This window comes from Seriola aureovittata, chromosome 5 (assembly GCF_021018895.1).
Source record: "Seriola aureovittata isolate HTS-2021-v1 ecotype China chromosome 5, ASM2101889v1, whole genome shotgun sequence".
In the NCBI taxonomy this organism is placed as follows: domain Eukaryota; kingdom Metazoa; phylum Chordata; class Actinopteri; order Carangiformes; family Carangidae; genus Seriola; species Seriola aureovittata.
Genome location: NC_079368.1, coordinates 4,226,004 through 4,245,832, shown reverse-complemented (window position 1 = coordinate 4,245,832; position 19,829 = coordinate 4,226,004). Strand labels below are relative to the sequence as shown.

General features: G+C 40.7%; 1 protein-coding gene across 3 annotated transcripts in view; it reads right to left on the bottom strand.

Annotated features, from left to right (window-relative positions):
- The window catches only part of zmat4a (zinc finger, matrin-type 4a), a 140,523-nt gene that overhangs the window by 113,094 nt on the left and 7,600 nt on the right, over positions 1-19,829 (bottom strand). The window contains exons 1-3 of one of the 3 annotated variants that reach the window (XM_056377265.1): positions 14,422-14,491; positions 10,425-10,525; positions 8,430-8,531 (exon numbers count right to left, since the gene is read on the bottom strand). In XM_056377265.1, the coding sequence (XP_056233240.1) occupies positions 8,430-8,531; positions 10,425-10,525; positions 14,422-14,449 (231 nt within the window). In that variant the 5' untranslated portion in view covers positions 14,450-14,491. Of the gene's footprint in view, positions 1-8,429; positions 8,532-10,424; positions 10,526-14,421; positions 14,492-19,829 lie in introns of those variants that run through there. The other 2 variants (XM_056377267.1, XM_056377266.1) reach the window with 2 other exon arrangements.

The following is a 19,829-nucleotide window of genomic DNA, read 5'->3' as shown; positions in this document are numbered from 1 at the left end:
AGCCTGATTGAACTGCAGCAAACAAGCCATATAGGTGCAGTGTGAGGCAGTGGCTCACATACAGGGGAGAGGAAGTAGGCGTAGAAGCATCATATTTAAACAGTAGAAAATAAAACTTGGGGGCTTTTTCCTTCTTGGTCAACATAATAAGATAGGTTCATGACAACAACATCCCTTCTGTCACAAGAAACATGGGCATAGATGATCGGTATCCACAACAGCTTTCACTAATATACCAAACTTTCTGACCCTGAATCCAGAAAAAAAACTTTCCACATGGCCCGAGTGTGTAGTCACATGCTACAAAACAGTATTTCCCAAGCTTTTTACCTGTTAAAATGAAGTAATGGCTAACCCTAACCCTCAGATCACATTGCACTGTCGATGAGTTACGTGCAGTTCTACCAAAAAGTGATTTTGTCTTCTCACACTGTTTCATTCGCATATTTTCAGAGAGCCAAAGAAGCGAGATCGTCCAGTAGTTAAGAAAAAAATGAAAGAAAAAAACTGATATTATTTTGTGAAGCAGAACTACTACTACTAACAAAGCTTTCAAGCCACAGCAGGATAACAGTGTGAGTCATGTACTAAGAGTCATTATATTTGATGATGTACTTTAAGGTTACACTGTATATCTGTTGAACTCTCAATCCCATCTACTCCTCTTGCAATCCGACCGAGACAATTGTAGTACGGTCGGCAGCACAAACAAAATAGCATATAAAACAGTGATATGCAAATTCACTTTGCAGAGCGAGATAATGGAAACCAATTAGTGAAGACATGAAGTGGACAAAGAGCACAGCAGTCAGTACAGCACAAGTCAACCAAACACTGAACCCCATGCAGCCGAATACTGCTATTAGTCACTGTGGCTGGCTGCTGCTTCTCCAGAGTCCCCAAGAAAATGATTATGCTCTGTATTATAAGAAGAATCATGAGTTAATGTAGTGAAAATACAAAATGTGAACCTGGTACGAGTAAAACAAACACAGAAAAAGTCAAACATGCTGCAGCTTTTGTATTAGTATTTTGGTGTTTTGCAAAGAGTCTCCCTCAAGCTGAAAAATACCAGCTGACAGGAATTGTCAGTGGATGAGGGAAATGAAATTATTCTGGCTGAAATGGCTAAAACATACAGTATTGTGGATGGATGGAAATGTGCTAAAGGTAGTCTGCTGTGGCTTGTATCATGTATGCTCCTGAAATACACAATTTATAGGCTCCCACTCTTTTAAATGAATCACACTGAAAGAACTGGACACCAATATATTTCATTTTGGTTGTGCCATGGCTCAAAAACTGCTGATTTCATTTAAATAAATTATGTTCACTCAGCGTCCAAGTTGTGTCTGGATTGTGCACATTCCCAGCGACCTGCTGCAGTCAACAGATTCCATACCATTTAAATCTAACTTAACCTATACAGAGCTTACATTTAAAGAGGCAACAGGCAGCTGTTTTCAACCTTTATCATATCATATACATATATAATGTGTATACATATTTAAATAATGTATCCTAACCAGATGCCTATCCCTGCAGCGAGGGAGCCCACAGGGCTCTTTGTGGGCCCAGTCACTCATCAGCAAGCTCCCCTCCGAGGTCTGGCTCCATGAGGGTGCCGTCGGAGGAGGCCCTGAACACGCCAGAGAGATTATATATCTCATCTGGCATAGGAATGCATCGGTATCCCAAAGGAGGAGCTGGAAAATGGACGTCTGGGCTGCCTTGCTTAACCTGCTGCCACTACGACTCAACCCTGGGTAAGCAGCAGAAAATAGATGGATGGGTGGACATAAATGATAATATAAAAAGAATGCAATAGATTCAGCTGTGGATTTTGTAATCCTGAAGATTGCAAAGTGTGATCCAGCTGTGGAAGGCTGCATGTCTTGACCTTATTAGAGAAAAATTTTAAAACGGGACATACTTGCCAAATGTTATAATGTATTCACGTCTGAAATGAGCAAACTGAGCAATTCATTATTTGGCGATAATCAGTTGTAGGGATGCTGCTATCACTGATACCAATACCAATCATCTATGAGTGAGATGGGCCGGTCCACGGCCGACACCGATCATTTTTGACATCATTACAGATGGCGGACATTAGATCCACACAGCTGACATGTTGTCTTGTTTTGGTGGCCTATCACGCACCGGCAAATTCAAGATGGTGGCAGGAGGGACTACAGCACACAGTGCCTCTCTCAGCAGCAGACACCAGAGTATTGACCACAGGTGATCGGTTTTTAGGGGATCGGTGACTAGAAGTATTAATTCCGATCTCGCAATCACATATTTTTTATGAAAAACAGCCGATAATGATCATCAGCCGACAGATATTGCACATTTATTTGCTTTAATGAGCTGCGATATCTGTTTGAAAATGGTTCCTCAACATTAGTATGCTACCAGTGCAGTTACATTACAACTCCTGCACCTTGGTTAATGACTACTCCCAGGTCACTACCCATTCCATTTTCTCTGTGAAGTAACAGGCAGTGGTTTAAATAAAGCTCTCCTGCAGCGCTGGTAACAGGGCAGCCTGTCAAGAGAGGCTGCAGTCCACAGTCAATCCAGAACACATGCAAAGAGACGGATGCATAAATTAACATGAGCCACACGAGTCTTTGAACTGTGAACCAGAGACCACTCTGATCCTCTCCACAGAGGAGTGCTGGCTTTGATGTGTTTAAAAAGGAGGTTTAAAGATCAATTACATCTCCGGTCTCTGCTGTCACACAAGGACTGCAACTTTAGAGTTTAAAGTTTGATTAAAAGCAGTGTATGAAAATTCAAAGGGACACTGACTAGATCAGAGATCACCATATTAGTGTAAGTTAGACAAGCGGTCTGTCAAAATGTTTCAGCTGAGTGAGGGGAGGGGGAGTATGGAGACATGGAATGAATTTTAAGGTTTAAAAACCGCTTCATTGTTTAAAGAAATAAATACATTATTCTAATCCTTATTCTACTCAAAGAATATCTCATATATACAGAGGTAAATCAGGTCAGTACTACACTTTTCTACTTTTGGCCATTGAAACCAAAAGTGTTTTAGTAAGTAGCCATCACAATCTATGCATCTTTACACAGTGATATTAACAGATGTCTTGCAAGACCCTGTTGTTCCTTTTAGTGCCAAGTGCACGATGATGCAATGTTTCTGATCACATATTATTTTTAGTCTTATCCTATATGCCTCAGTATGCTTCAAACACAAGCCATAGAGCACATCATCCGACCATTACCTGCGACCAAAATAGTCTATAGACTGTAGGCTGATTTGGTGCCCTGCATGTACTGCATTGTAGTTGAAAGTAGTTTTTTTTTTCTTCACTGGATAAGTCGGTCTGACTACTTGACCTTTCATCAGAATTCAGGTGCTGACAGGGACAGACAGAGACACTGAGCTAGCTCAGCACCCGTGCTTGAGGTATGAGGGCAATGCTACATTGTGTGCGTAGTAAGCAATGTGGCCCGTTCATTGCAGACAACTCTAAACTTGTTACCAATTCAATGCAATTTAAGGTTAAACTCCAGCAATTTAAGCACAAAACCTGCTGGGGCCGGTGCATCACCCTAAAGTCTGAGTCCCTCCCCACTTCTTTTAAGGGGGAGAACAAAATGGTCAAATTAAACTCTGCCTATAAACAGAGCCAGGGGTTAAATTGGGCCGCGGCCCGCCTGAGCTCAGCTCCATGTCCTTCAATATCATATAGTCATATCACACTAGTATTTTTCAAATCTCGTAGTAGACCTAATAGCATATGAGTAGCGTACACAGTCTCTAACTGCGCAAATAGCACAATTTGATGTAAAAGTCATTTTGCTCCGTGGTAACTTTAAGGTCCCCGCACGATAATATGCTGACAACAATTGGACAGACAAGAAAGAGAAACAGAGAGTTCTTCAGACTATCAGGCAAAGTGAGAAATATCCTTGAATCTGTTATTGTCATTATTCCCATTCTGCTGCTCCTCTCGGGCCATGTGCATGCAGGAAGGTGTGTGAGTGAGTACTATTGGTTATCTTGATGCTCTGTGTCTCTGTCACTCTGCAACTTCCTCATGATTCATTAACAGGTTTTTAGGTTAGTATGTTTTTACAAAAATGAATGTAATTTTGTACCTCATTACAAAAATATAGTTATATAATTTTACATTTTTGTTTAACATAATTAAAGAAGAGGAAGCCTCAGAGCCTCCTTCATGAAGAAATAGGCTATATTTAAAAAAAGACCTACTCTTGTGGAACTAAGAAAGTTGGTTGCACCAGTGCAACCAGTGAAAAAGTTAGTCTGGAACCCTGATTAGGATATCTTGGTTTTGAGGCCCATCTCGTACTAAGTTCTATAATATTGGTTACTTGCTAATTCTAAGTCTGATCTGATACTTAGATTTACCTGAATATTGATGAAGTATGTACCTGGAATGTCAGCTATGGACTACTCAATTTAACACACCTTATTTTGACAAGCTACTCGATCCAAATATTGAAGATCCTGGTTCAAAAGTGTGTGCATTTTGCAAACCTGTGTGTCAGAACTAACTTGCACCACTGCCTATACTTTTTGTATTCACAAAGTCTAATTTTCACTTGTGTATGTAGTGAAATGCTGCGGAGCTATAAAGGAGAACAGCTTTGAAAGAGCAGGCTGAGGTGGAGTCAAGGACAGTAAAGACAGGAAGAGACTTTGATCAGGTTTATTTTAGCAGATACCTGTCCTTTAAAATTTGCCTGGATCAGCCCTGATCCTGAGGACACGGGACATTGCTATCAAATTTATTTAAAGACAAAAACTGCTCATAACTGTTCTCAAGTTATTATCATCACTTCCCACTCCCTGCTGTGCTGCTTCCTTGTGGGGAGTGACACAGTTAGAGCCAAATATCAGTGCTGTGCATATTCAACATTATTCCACAAGATCTGAGTGAGTGAAATGAGGATAACAGTGCACCTCACCACACCTGGCCAACTGCTACATCTAATGGGATTGTGTGCAGTTATTGCATGCAGTCCCATCTGATTACATCGTTTCAAAGTTTCAAAGTTTCAAATGCTATTAAACTTCCAGCAAGCAATTCATCTGAAGCAATCTGAGGCTTTTATTATCTGTATAGTCTCTTTCGAGTCTTTTCCGTCTGTTCAGCCACAGTGCCTATCACCACTCATCATCATTATTCTGATTTATTCCAAACAATTCTGATGGAAGAAGATTTTGATGGAAGAAGTTCTCATTTTGTGCTGAACCCTGAGCTGCAAGTCAGGGACAATCTGTACGTTTATTATAACTGTTCAAATTCTAACCACTCAATGTCATTCAGCTCAGGCATCCTATTTAGTAATCACTGAAAAAATACTCTTTTTTTTTTTTTTTTGTCCAAAGATATAATTTATATCACAGCCTCAATATTGAACAAAGCACTCTGATTTTGTTGTCACTGCTTTAAAGAGTGAATCTTCAGTATAAAAGGAATGATTACAGACAAATATCTGCAAACAAAACTGAAACAACTCATCTTCTTAACTGCTAAGCAACCTCCTCTTAAGTTAGCACACACTTTTTTTCCCTTCTGTTTTTTTGTTCTTGCTGTCGTCACTATGACCCAAACATGTCATGATGCATTAGACCCTAACTGTGCTAAAAGAGAATCTAAATACGCCCCATCTCCAGGAGGCAACAGGCCAAGTGCTGTATTCAGCATTCACCACACAATAACAAAATGAATATTTGATTTGGATTGGTACAGCCACTTCCTGGCTCCTGCAACGCCCTGAAGAACAAAGCAGTTCTCCTGTTACCCATGGACAGTTACAACTACTTTAAATAGCGCTCCACTGCAGCACAGTGTGCACATCGCCCTGCAGGAAATAGAGTTTGACTTGTTAAGAGTTGCAGAAGAAAAGTTGACTCAAAGACAAACTAATGCAAACTTCAAACAAAGTGACACTGTCAAATAGAATTAATAAAACTTTATTTCTCCTTGATGAGATTTCACCTCAGCAGCTACCCTGGTCTCCACCAGGAACAACAACACAGAATCAATAAAAATGCTAAACTCAAGGTCTCAAATCATTTCCCTCCAGTCTATGAGGGAACAACAATCAGCTGCCCTTTGGTAATACTTGAGAGTGGACCACAGTGTTCATATGAGTCCTTTCAACTCTTGTTACTGCAGATGTCCACCAGCAGCCGGCCCGCAGTCAGACTTATAACTCAAAGTGACAGTGAGTGAGAGGCAGCGGAGAGAAAAGTCCACTACCTGACAAGCCTCAGACGGACAAAAGGAAACTGGCTGCTTCATTCACACTGTCCTTGAGGCGGCTGATCAGCTCACTAGTGTGGCTATTGTGTCTCAAGCTAAATCAGAGGTGTGTATACGAAGGTGTGCTGAATATTTGGGCGTAAACTTGACCATTTATAACAAAAGGTTGTGCTGCTGGTTTTTGTTTGAGACAGCTCTCTAAGGACGTTTTCAAAATGAGACCCTTTCGAAGAAGTGTTCTCAGTCCGGTCGCAAACAAATTCTCGAACAAGTTGTCTGTGATGACAAAAAGGTGCGATTTAAATCTGGTCAAGCTAAGGCATTTGTATCTAAACCGCTTACATAACCAGGGGCTTATTGCACATGAGCATGTGGGTGAGCAAAACCAACAGCTGATATAAGAAAAGTATAGCCTTCGTGATATTTGGGCAGATAAAACCTTCTTCCTGTGTCTACTTTCTCACTCTGCTCTAGACACATCTAACCAATGACAAGAGTGTATAATCGCACATGGATTTCAGTAATGCTACTCATCCACTGATGTGAACCAGAGCAAACAAATTATAGGTTTGAAAATAGGCCTATGCTAAACAGCAGGGATTCTGCTGGGAGAAGTAATCACCCCTCTGAACAGACAAAATATGAACATTAAATCTAAATACCAAACAATTAGCACATAAGGAGGAGTTGGCGTGGTGGAGCCAATGGCGTTTGCATTTGCATATCAGCAGAGTTATAGTAAACTGTCAGGTTATAGTGGCTGCATTCAACACCTGAATAAACATGGCTGGACCCTAACAGTGTTCAAACAGCTGATGAATGAACCAGTGATTGTTGAGCATGAATGAAGTAGCTGGCCTGACTGAACTAATCATTTTCTCCATAAACTGCCAGAGGTATTAGTGAGTTTACAGCACAGAGACATTTGTTCCATGACTTAAACCTTTATGACAGTGACTGCACCCAGGCAGCATCAATACATGCACCAAAACCTTTAAAATGATCTCATGTTTCATCATGACACATTTTGCATTGAATGCTGTCATGTGTGTCTTGTTGTGGCTCGGCTCATCAAGGCAGATTCCTAACACTTAACAATCTGGAGAGAATCAGTGCTAATAAGCTCAGCTTCACATCTTGTTCAGGGTATGAAACAGATGAATGCAATTAAAACGGTAGTCGCCAGCTAATCATACGTGCAATGAAGCAAACACACCAAAGCGCTATTATTAAAGATGCTAGCTAGCTTAGCCCAAGTGACTGCAAACAACAGTCCACAAGTCCTGTCCTCTCACCTGTGGGCTTCACACACCTTCCGACTCAGAACTAAGCCAGGTAATTTGTGAATGTAAACTTAACAGCAGCTTGCTAGGAGCTAAGAGGACACAATGTGAAAATACGAACCATTGCATTTCTCCTCTCTGGAAGAGGCTAACCCCCTCCCCACAACTCAAACCCTTGTGCCAAGCTAAAATACCCGCCTATCCACTGAACGCTCAGAAACAAAACTGATATTAACCCTCCATCTAACTCCTGGTAACACAGCAAATAGCCACAAAACACACATGTAATATGACATGAGAGGCTTTCTGTGCATGGACGTGGTTATTCTTGTGAAATTAAAACTGATCTCGTGGGTTTTTTTTACATTACTATTGGCCGCTCACTCTGCTAGAATAGCCGCCATGTTTGCGGCATGTGTTTACACAATTCCACATTTTGCAAGACAAAGTGAGAGAAGTGCCAGCAGGGTGCAACAGAATGTATATGCAGTGTAGCTTTTGTAGCTTATTTACTGCAATTATATCAGTGAGTCAGATGATGTGTTGGGGTTAAAATGCCATACATGCCACCTTTAATAGCTAGTTATAGAAAATATGCATGAACACCACTGAAGCAAGAGCAGTAATTACAACCAAAGTTCAATTTCTGCTGTTGTTATTGCTTCATTTCCAGGGTAGTTCTCCAGTGGGGTAAAATGAAAAAATGATAGGGTAAACTCCCGGTGTGTGATGTATTTATGTAAGGTGCAGGGCACAGGTGTATAGATCGTGTCTCTGGGAGTCAAAGCAGCGTGACCCTAGGCCTTTCATTAACTCCACAAGAGTACAGTGTATCAGAGTCATGTGAGGTAATGTGAGCGGCAGTCTTCACCTCATAATGGGCGACCCTCTGGGACTCGGAGATGAGCTGAGCGCTGCACACTTTGCAGTAGCTGTCTGTGAAAAGCCCTTGGTCCACCTCTGTTGACTTCATCTGGAGAAAGAGACAAATTCAGACATGGTTATTGACCTGGATGCACCAAGAACTGAACACGCAATAATACAGTTCAACAGAACATGCTTCAGAAAGCCTGAGATGTGACATGTTCTGATACTGTTTTGAATGCCTGGCCTACAAACTGAAAGTCTGACCCACACTGGACCACATTCACTAACTGAATAAGGACTGAAAAATAAATTTACATTAAAGTGATGTCCACAAATTCACTATTTACACAAATAAGACATTGGATTTTTGTTTGTCACTATAATGCAGCCTTACTTTGTGAGTCTACAGGGAGCACAAACAAACCAACCAAGATATAATAAAGCAAGTAAACAATAATCTCATTTCATCCTTTCATCGCTGTTAATCAATATTTCATCACGTCAAGCATCTGAGTTAGTGACAGACGCTGAGCAGCTTCTGCAAGCAATGAGTCAGAAAAACCATTTAATATCATCTCAACATCTCACTAAACCAGTCACGAAACCAAAATTATATTTGACAACAATAAATAAATAACAACAACAGATCACGTTGACAGAGTTTTTCCTGGAAATTCATTAAAATATATGAGTGAAGCCGGTGCTGCATGTTGGGAGAATATGGGAGAGAAAGCTGCAAAAAGCTTTTATTTCCCTTTCCACGGGCACATCTGAGCCAATTCTTTCTGTCTTCTCTTTCTATTACTAATTCAGCCTGGCTTCCATTAGGGGCTCACATTTCATATTTGGAAGCAGTCAGGCTCAACTCATCCTCATTTACTCAGCCACGTCTTCATTAGGAGCAAGCAGGACAGATGAGAGCTGAGGTCATGTGGGTATACTGACAGCAAATCCTCTCCAACCTGTTTGAATTCTCTTCCCCAGAAATTGAGGTAAAACTGAAAAGAAAAGGAACTTTTAAAGCTAATGCTAAGTTTTATTCAGGTTTGTCCACTTTTGCATTCCAATGATCACTTATTTCAGATTCTTGCCAGCTACACAATTATTTTCGCTAGACTCCTGTTTGTGGATGCACCAATTAAGTACAAGAGTTGATCCAATTCTTATAATAGTATCAAAAATTCCTCCGAAATTACCTAAATACTGGATTGGCAATCGGCAAGTAAGAGATTTTATGCACCAATCCAACAAATAGCGCAAATCACATTGGTATTCGATCGGTACTCGGTATCAGCCAATGCACAAGTTCAGGTATCTGAATCAATATCAGTGAGGAAAAAGTGGTATCGGATCATCTGTTTAAAGTACATAAGTAAAAGCCTCTGTCATTTAGTGCTGTTACGTATATTGGATGCTGTAAGCTGTAAGGTACTCTCTATACTTCCTGTGTCATCTCTTGATGCTTTGCAAATAAATGATGAGTTCTGTGTGTTGGAGCCACTTCACAACACACTGTTTTCTGCCTGGAGCTGCAGGTACAGCAAATAATACATATGAGGAATATAATAGTCTTAGGAGAATGCGTGAAACAGAAGACTTTAAAGTTTAAAAGTGAATATTTCATTTAATAATATATATATATAAATATAAGATAATGGATTTTTGAGGCCATAAACCATATACATGTTTGAGTGTTTTGATTTTGGTAAATGTTTAAAGATCCCTTCGGTTAAGAAGTTTGGGGTTAGAGTTAGTGAGTGAGATCGTTTAAAAGCATCCTGGAGGCCTAATGGTTATGATATATACTGTACACTGTAACTGCAGCACTTGCACCTCATGGTACAGGCTCTACTATGAATATTATTTTCTCTGACACACTGCAGGATAACCCCAAAAGCATGTTGGTTTTGTACGATTAACTAAACTGAATCACTCTATATTATTCATAACAACAGGATGATTTCAACACTTTCTTTTCATCTTCATTATTACGCATCACCTTTCCAGGACATGGCATGACCTTATAGCGGGACGTCCTCTGCCTCGGAGCTGCTGCCCCTCTGCTCTCTGGCATCCAGCCGCCCAGAGGCCACAGCCAGACTGACAAGACAAGGATAAAACATGTCAAGGGCCCAAGTGTGTGCAGACAAATTGCAGAGGAAGAAGTGAAATATAAATAAATCAGTGACACCGCTCTCCTCCTCAGTCTTGTAATCAGTCAAGAGCAGCAGCGTTTCCTGTTCATACGCTACAGGACAAACAACATAAATGAGCGGCTTTCAGAGCTCTGTCGGCTTGTGCCAGTGTTGGGCCCACCGCCTGTTTTAGCAAGGGTGCACAGATGCTGGAAATGAATGATTAATCACCCTAAATTCAGTTAAGAAGCAGAAGCATTGGTGGCAACAGCATGAGGAGATGCATCAGCAAAAGCCCCAAAAAACCCAAAAACAACTCCTATCCCAGATTTTATTTTCTGCAGCTAGAGGAAGGATTCATTGTGAGTTCCTCCATTGTTAAGTTTGCATTTTTGCCTCAGTTTCAGACCAAATTGCCACGACTCTGCAATGTGGAATAAACAGATAAAGAGCACAAATGAACAATTTGTGTGTTTATTTCCCTAGTATGTCACAATAATGCGTCATTATGCTGGAGGCCAGGAAGCATTTATTCGTATTCATTGTGAGGATATGACCACTGACCCTAACTTTTGTCTGCATGTGAATTCAGTTTATTTTAGCGTTACTGCAGAGTGCACAGCTGTACAGAAGAATAATTAAGAAGCAGGGGAGAGGGCACATCACTACACAATTAACATGAAGGATTTATTTCTGTGGTTTTGGCCATTTTGAGCTCCTGTTCTGTATATTATATTTACCAAACTAAATCTGAGAACATGTCGACATTGTGACACTGCTGCTGCTGGAGATATGGATAGCAGTTAAACAACCAAAATAAAAATTACACTTTATATTAGGCTTTTTATCTCCCCTAAACCTCCTCCAAAGAACATCTCAAATGGATCAGATTATATTTTTCACTCATGTTAGATTCCTCCGGAACAGCAACGCAGCATACGAAGAACAAACAGCTTAGTAGAGGACGACTGACTGACCTTGTACTGCTGATGTACCTTAAATAAGTATCTCATTGTTGAGTCTGACAGGGACATGCAGAACAGAACTTCACCACCTTCAAAGTCATTTGTTGTACAAATGGACAAATAAATAATTTAGCTTGTTTGACAAATTGTCCTCTCTGACTCTGTGGGGCTGGCACCTTTTCAAAATAAGGACAAAATTTGAATGCAATCAATGCAGTTTAATCCTAAACTACGCTGTAGGTCATTCTGTTCATTTGCATTACCTCCGCTGCTGCATTTGAGTGACAAGCTGATCTTACTATGACACAAACAGCTCTACTTTTCTCCACAATTTTTAGATCTATGGCATTGATTCCACAATGCTTCCACACATCACTTCTCAGATGGTTTGGTGTCATGATTATTCCTTCAGCTCGACCTGCTACTTTTCTCCATACAGTGGGTGAGAGACGGTTCATTGGAGTGCAAGTCCTGATGTGCTTACTGTGGCTTTGTCTCAATTCATGTACTTCCACACTCACTCTTGCCGTTTTGAATGCATAAGTGCATTCACATTGACAAGATTGGTAACGTGCCGTACCTGGATGGTGCACTCAAAAAGTTCAGTGTGAAACAATGGACACCTCCCACCCTCAACGGTCACCATCTTGGCTGTGCAGCGGATCGGAAGGGGCCAAACATTTTCAAACACTTGTGAAAACGGCGGCAGACGAGTGAGGACACATCGCCCCATGACACAGGGAGCACACACAGGAAAATAAAATGTTCATTTTCAAATGACTGCACAATGGCTGTGTTTGATTTGGGACAACACTACCCTGTCAGGGCTGCACAGTACTGGTTAGCACTTCCTCCCACAGTCCACAGTATACTGTTTACATGTGAGCGTACTAACTAAATTTATTTTAAAAAAATACAGATATATTTTAACTTTTCCCATGTTTGAGCAGCCGTTCATGTTCAGGTGAAAAAGCGACAGCACTAAGACACAGTAGCAAATATTAGGTGGCTTGTTACTGTTCTGCAGCCTGGAGGATCTAAACCAATTCAATCAGAGACGAGACCTAGGGTGAACACACCTGCCAAATCTGTGACGGATGTTTGCAGTATAGGCAGCTTTGGCATAATTTTATTATGTGCTTTTGTTCTCTCTACCAAAAAAGTTTAGCCAACCGTGGTGCCTGAGTATAACCTGTCTGATCAGAGTTATTTTCATCAACGTTGCTGGATTAATGGTTAAAACATTGAAAAGAAAAACATAAGCATTAAGTTATAATAAACCAGAATAATCTTTCAATCCTTTACTAGACAGCAGCACTTTCTCCTTGTCCCTCAGTGCGTCTGTCACCCAGCAGCACAGGAAGGAAAGCAGGAAAAGTCTTGCTGAGGGTAAAGCACACTTCTCCAAAGAGCAACTGCTGCTCACTGAATTAACATGTCCCTCTCCTTGGCGATCAATTCATTAAGCTAATGGATTTTACTGTCAGATACATCGCTATAATTGCAAGAGGTTGACTCTCTTCTAAATGAGATGCTGAGAAAAATATTAATTTTCACCCAGTCTAATTGGATAAGGGGAGGCATCGCAATCACAAACCAACACGGGGGTTCTCGACACAATTCAATCATCAATATCTGACCAGGACAGCTGTTGTCAACATCATTACAACAAGGTTCTCTCAGCTGAGCACCGTGGGCTCATTACAGTAGCTGCAATGCCACTTTGGTGAAGGGGAAACACAGGACGGAGAAGTCACAGAGGGAACAATGCAGCGCGCCCCACGTTGACGATCAAATTAGCAGGAAGCCAGCTTGTTTCTCACACCTAGTCAACAATGTTTACCATCCGTCTTTGACTCTGCCGCCAGCATATCGGATGAGGCAAGAGGCATAGAGCCGGAAGCCCGAGGCGGGGGGGGGGGGGGGGGGGGGGGGGGGAAGAAAAAATAGAAAAAGCTGATGAAACAGTGGGAGGGAAGGAGTTCAGAGATGAAAGAGAGGTCACAGCAGCGAGTGCCCAGCAGATGTTACAGCTATAAAAGGTCAGTTGTAATTCGTTAGGGAGGGCGTTAAGCTGGGGAGCTGGACGAAAGCCAGTTGCACAAGAACTGGGCACATACTGGACTTTCCAGTAGGTGTCCCTTTGATGGAGGACAACTCAGACACTGGATTCTCATCATGAGCTCCATGGGGCACAGCTGCTGTCTCAACAAGAAATCTGACTTTGATCTCAACACCAAGTTCATAGCAAGAGACAGTTTAAACTCTAAACTACGTCTCCTCCTTTTCCATAACAACAACAGATTCTGATCGAACAATCCACAGTAGCCAATCTGTGAGATTGTATTTAGGCACACTGATGCTTTGCCAATGTCAACATATAGGTGAGCAGACCTGCCTGCCTTGGGAAAATATTTTGAGCATCATAATAGTGTAAAGCTTTGTTTGTGCTTACATACCACTCCACTTTGCACACGTTTTTTTCCCTACTCATCAACATATCATCAAGTTATTCAACATATGAATCAGCTGTGAAGAAAACAATACAATCATATATTCTTGAGAAGAACTCTAATGAAAAGTCATATTTACATTTAGGAATAGTGTTTGTGGCCATGTGTGAACAATGTGACATCAGTTCACAGGAGGCTGAACCCTGGTTTTAAACTTGCAGGGTTCAGGGTTTTATAAATGTTCACCTCAAGTTTTGGAACTTCAGTCTAGGAACTTAAGTTTAACTTTGTCAGTTTAAATGCTTGTTAGCTAGCTAGCTTGTAAATTACGTAACGTCAGGCTAACGTTACCAACGTTAAATAGTTTGACACGTTTGGCAGGTCTGCCTTAACTTAACTCAATTCACAATGTCAACTTTCCACATCCACCGCAGCCCGTTTACCTTTGCAGAGGAGTTTAAGCATCGCCATCACCTGAGGAGATGTAAACACCTGTTTCTGTTGCTGTGTTGAAATGAGTGACATTTGTCAGTTGCTCCCGCTTGACGGTTTGGGGGGACTGAACCCGGCGCTGTGATTGGTCGAACTCTTCTTCTCTTGTTAAGCAGCTTAGACGCTGCTGACCCCTTGCTGTTAGACTTGAGTACTGTACGTGCACAATTTAACTTACAGACGTCACCAGCTTTTTGCGTAGCATACTTTACAGCGACAAATCTTACCAGCGTACTTTGATGTCAAAATGCTTACCTTCTACGCAAAATGCGTACAGGTCTGGGTGAGGCAGATCGAAATGTCATTAATTTTGGTCAAGTATTCTACAAGTTCAGATTTTTGACCAGATGATGATGGAAAATTCAGGATAACACCAACGTCATTAATGCGAGGAACATGAATATCTACCAACTTCCACGGCTACCCATCCAGTAATACTGCACTTGCTAAATGCTGTACTGTGTGACACTGCACAGGCACTTTACTGCTGTGGACAATCCAACCTACATTTATACTGTACTTGTAAAAATATAACATACACACACACCATAGGCCTATGCATTTTCTGTTTATATTTCCAATTTAAATAAATTTCCATTTTATCTGTATATTTTATTATTATCGTAATATTATTATTATTATTCTATTTTATCTATTCTATTTTCTTACTTCTGTTGATATCTGTTTATCTTGAATGTAAGCTACTGGAGCATTCTAATTTCCCTTTGGGATAAATAGTGTTACCTAGTCATTTCCTCCTGAATCAACAATGTAAACATGCTTGAACAGAGTGATGAAAAGTTAGGGGATAAAAAAAGCACAAAATGATGTATCACAGTAGAACCAACAATCTGTTCCAGATTTGGTCCCAATCCATCTAGTAGCCTAGATATTGAGATATTTCACTTGATAAGTGAAAAATCTGACTAGGTGGCAACTGATGAAAAATCAGGGGATGGCAAATACAACCAGGAAACATCCACTGGGGACTATGAATGTTTGTACTACATTTTATGGCAGTCCCTTCCATAGTTGTTGAGATTCTATACTGAAATTCGAATACATCAACCTGCTGGTGGTGCCAGAAAGTAAATGGGACTTCTTCTCTGGGGACCAAAATGTCCTGGCAATCCAGTCATTATTTCCTTTAAGAAGATATTTTAGTCAGGACCAACATGGTGGACCAACCTACTGACCAAAGTTGCCACCCATAGAGCCGATCAACCCTTTCCCGTAGCGTAAAACCTTTTTACAACCCTTTCCTTACACAGTTATGTCTGCCTCTGCCTTGATACTTCTAAACCTTGTCCTTGAGTAATGATCTCCTAGAACCAGAGCTTAATAATGACCAAATGTGTTGCCTCCTCCCTGGTTAATTTAATTTAGATTGCTACTGTAGTCACTTGGGGTGATTCTGCACCTCCCACGCTGAGACCTCAGATTCCTCTTGTGCAAAGCTGTTGTGGGAGATCAGCCCCAGACCGTTCTCTCCATCATTAAATTGTCAGAGAGTTGAAAGCACAGATCACAGTGCTGTAAAAAGAGAGGAGAAGAGGCATTTTAAAGGTTATGACTGATACCAGCTCCTGATATCCCAATCCAAACCGTAGCTGCAGTGTGCACGTGGCCCCGCGGTATGGGCTCCAAAGTAAACAGCCTGAGCCATTTTACAACTGAAACATCATTACAGAGTAACTCCATGTCATGCTCATTAAACACATGAGGTATGCAAAGAAAACTGCCTAAATAACTGACTATGGAGAAAAGCCATGCCTGGTGGGAAACTGATCAGACAAGAGGCTGAAATCTATGCAACATTCATCCATTTATCCCCAGTCATCCTAAAGCACTCCTAAAGCAGCTCTCCGGCTTTCACTCGGTCATTACTGAATTTAGGAGGTAGAAGACTTTGTATAATTCATGACAAAGAGACTTTAATTTAAGCTGTATCATGCAGGTCTATAAATTATACAGCACCTTACACAGAGCTTTTGCTTTGGACTTGCAAATCCTGGGAGCCAATGACTGTCCCTCAGCTATTTGAAAAAGCAATCAGGTTTACATACAGTAGGACAATAATGTTAATGCATAATAGCGTTTGTTATTAGGAAGCTCAGGACTAATTAAGTAAATTAATTATTGGAAATAAACTGGCACGTCATGAAATAAAAATATATAGTTATAGTGGAAAGTTATTGACACAGATTACACATGATGCACTGTGGATTACGAACATGCTGCCTATCAGAGTTTGGAAAATGTTCTTGAGCTCACTTTGAGTGTCTGGCATGATATGTAGATGAATTAGTATTCACTGGGCAGCCATTCAATGACAGGAATCATGTGTGGTGAGAAGGGCGTAAAGAGGCCGACAATGAGATCATAAATTATGTAAAGCCAAATTTAAAAGAATTCAATTCAATATTAACTGCATTGTCATTTAGTGCACTATCTGGCTTTTCAGCCTGGACTGCCTCTGATAGACCAGTGCTAATTAAAATCATTTTTTGATCTGCTTTTAGAGAAAAATAATAACCCATTTGAAAAATAATGACTGGGACTGCTGCAGTGGACGTCCCAGAATTCACGGAATAAAAGTAACATTCCCCCATAAACTGTGGACCTGTTTAATGGAGAATGATGACTATACACAGACGATCGCGCTAACTCATAAATTAGAAGTTGGTCATTCATTCTATACGCAGTCTTACAAGTAGCAAAAGTGGCAATTAATCATAGCGGCTGCACACATTAAGAGTATCAGCTGGAGAGGGAAGTGCTGGGAAGACGTAGCTTTGAGCTACTGTCACAAAGAACTGCTGAAGAGCTGAACGCAGTAAGTCATAATGAGGTCCTGTTAAGAAAAGGCTCATAGTCTGCATATTTCACTTGCAAAAATATGACAATGACAAGCTCCAGAAAGTATGTGCCAGTGTAAGTTATTGGCGGTACTTAGAATTTCAATTTTACAAGTCAAAAATGAAACTGTCCCCCAGCGTGGACTTCGTATTGAGTTGAGACACGAGTAACTGTGACCATTTAAATCATGTATGCATTATGTAAATTTGTTTGTTTTTTTTTCATTTTGAGAATACTTATCATGGTCAAGGTCAAAGTTTGACATATAGGGGTCATATATTTAAGAACTATCCCTTGGGGACCAGCGACCTAGTGCCATCCTCAGGACCTGTGGCCAGTGAAGCAAAAACCTCTGGAAACGTTGCTTTGGAAGGTGATCAGAATGGCAGATGTTTAAAGCACAGCCAACAAAAAGCATCATACCACCACTCATCATCATGTGTCATCTGCTTAGCCTTTAAGTGAGGACAATTATACAGGGAAATGGCAAAAATCAACTGGTTATAGGGGTTATAGGGTTAGACTGACCTGTACGGTGGTATTATAGCATTCTGATGAACAGGCCTTTTTATTAAACATTCAGTATGGGCCAGTGTGGTCATACAGTAATTCATCCCTGACCGCAGCTCCATTAAAGCAGTCTGTAAATCACCCTGAAGAGCTGCTAACCTTGCTAAACCTGTTGAGAGCTGCTAAACAGTGTATTCATTCTGGACGTCACTGCAGAGGTTTTCACTTCCATGATGCTCTGAAAGTTGTCAGAGAAGAAGGAAGAGATTTAGTTAAAAGTTAAAAGAATCCTTCTTGGGGCAGCTTTTTTTACCTTCAAATGTATATTTCTAAAATCAATGCATCATCCACTTTAGTGAGAATACTAATGTGAAGCAAATTAAAGCAAATTTGCAGTCTGTACAGCCAGTGATAATTAAGTTGTCAAAGGTTGCGGTCCTCATAGTCCACTATTGATTCACATTCTCCACAGTCATCTCCACTGCACCTGCACTTTTCTAATTTCTCCTGACTTTGCAAGTGAAACAGACGATTTTTAAACACCCAGCGCAGCAGAGAGAATCAATCACAGATACAGTACAATAGCCAGAATTGTACTTTTTAAATGAACGGTCGTTATCTTTGCTGACCTGTTGCTGACAGTGAGTGATGATAAAGGAATGAAGCGAGATTGTCGGTCATGAATTTTGGAGGGCCTCCAACGCGGCTCTCTGAGGCCAGATATTAGTGTAAAACCCAACGTAGGCAAGAATCAGCAGAGTGAAGAAGATGCCATCTGAAAGTCACAAAGCTGTAGCACTGGGAGATAAACACGCTTCACACACTTCAGTGTGGAGGACAGTGAGACTGTGCCTAAAAACTTCTGCACTGATGCAATAATTTAAAAAAGCAGGTTTGTAGAAGCCGCTAGTTGTTCTTTGGATTATTGATGACATCCTCACTAATATTTCATCACTGACACAGCCACTGCTACACAAATGAAGGTAAGCAATTACAGTGTCATGGCTGTTTAATCACAGTATCATCAGAATATGATGAGTAATTTGACTGACTGTGTCAGAATCATCTGTAATACACAGCTCACACAATAAGAGTGGGCTTTCAGTGTTGGGGTGATGTATCTGGTTACGCTGATACTGAAACTATTTTACCGAAACAGCCACTAGCATATAATATATTGCCAGTGTTGATTATTTTAATATGAAAAACTATCTTCAAATGTGAATTTTCCTTTTGTTTTTTGTTTTTTCTTCTGGAGGTAGAAACAAAACCTCCACTGGATCCCAGGAGTATCACTAGAGCGCAGATTGTTCACCTGTAAAAAAAAAAAAACGAGTCCATAGGTAATCTGTGCAGCAGGTTATTATCACCCAAAGTTACGTTTTGTTGCTAGGTGACGCCTAGCAGCCGTAGTAATTATAACAGTAGCAAAGGGAAAAGTGTGGTGACGTGGTATAAAGAGAGACAAAGTCCACGTCGGGAGGAAGTTGTGGTGGATGGACGGGTCAGCGAAACACAGGAAAATGACACAGGAGAGCGGTGTTCAATTCCCATGCTAAACTAGCTGTTTATATCGTTTGTATTACCCATGACTGTTCAGAAAAGTTAACCACATTGTTATTATTGTAACCATTACAACAAAGATCATCGAACGTTGAAGTAATGGTGGTGGTGTATACGGATGGTGGCTGATAAGTAGCAAGAAACTGCAGCACAGAAATGCCAAAGTATGTGTGAGGTCATCTCGAAACAGTGCTGGCATCGAGCGCTCTGACTGTAACTGCAAGCTGTCTCGCTCAAAAAACACAAAACACGACAAAATGAGTATCTATCGGCTGGTATGTTGTTATCAGATTTTTAGTTCCCAAATATCAATCAGCCTCAAAAATATATATGCTTTAATTATCACTCTCGTATTTAGAGTGTACAGTATCACTAGTAGTAGTAGAGTAGGGTTGGGTAATATGACATGAGATGATATAAATGTATG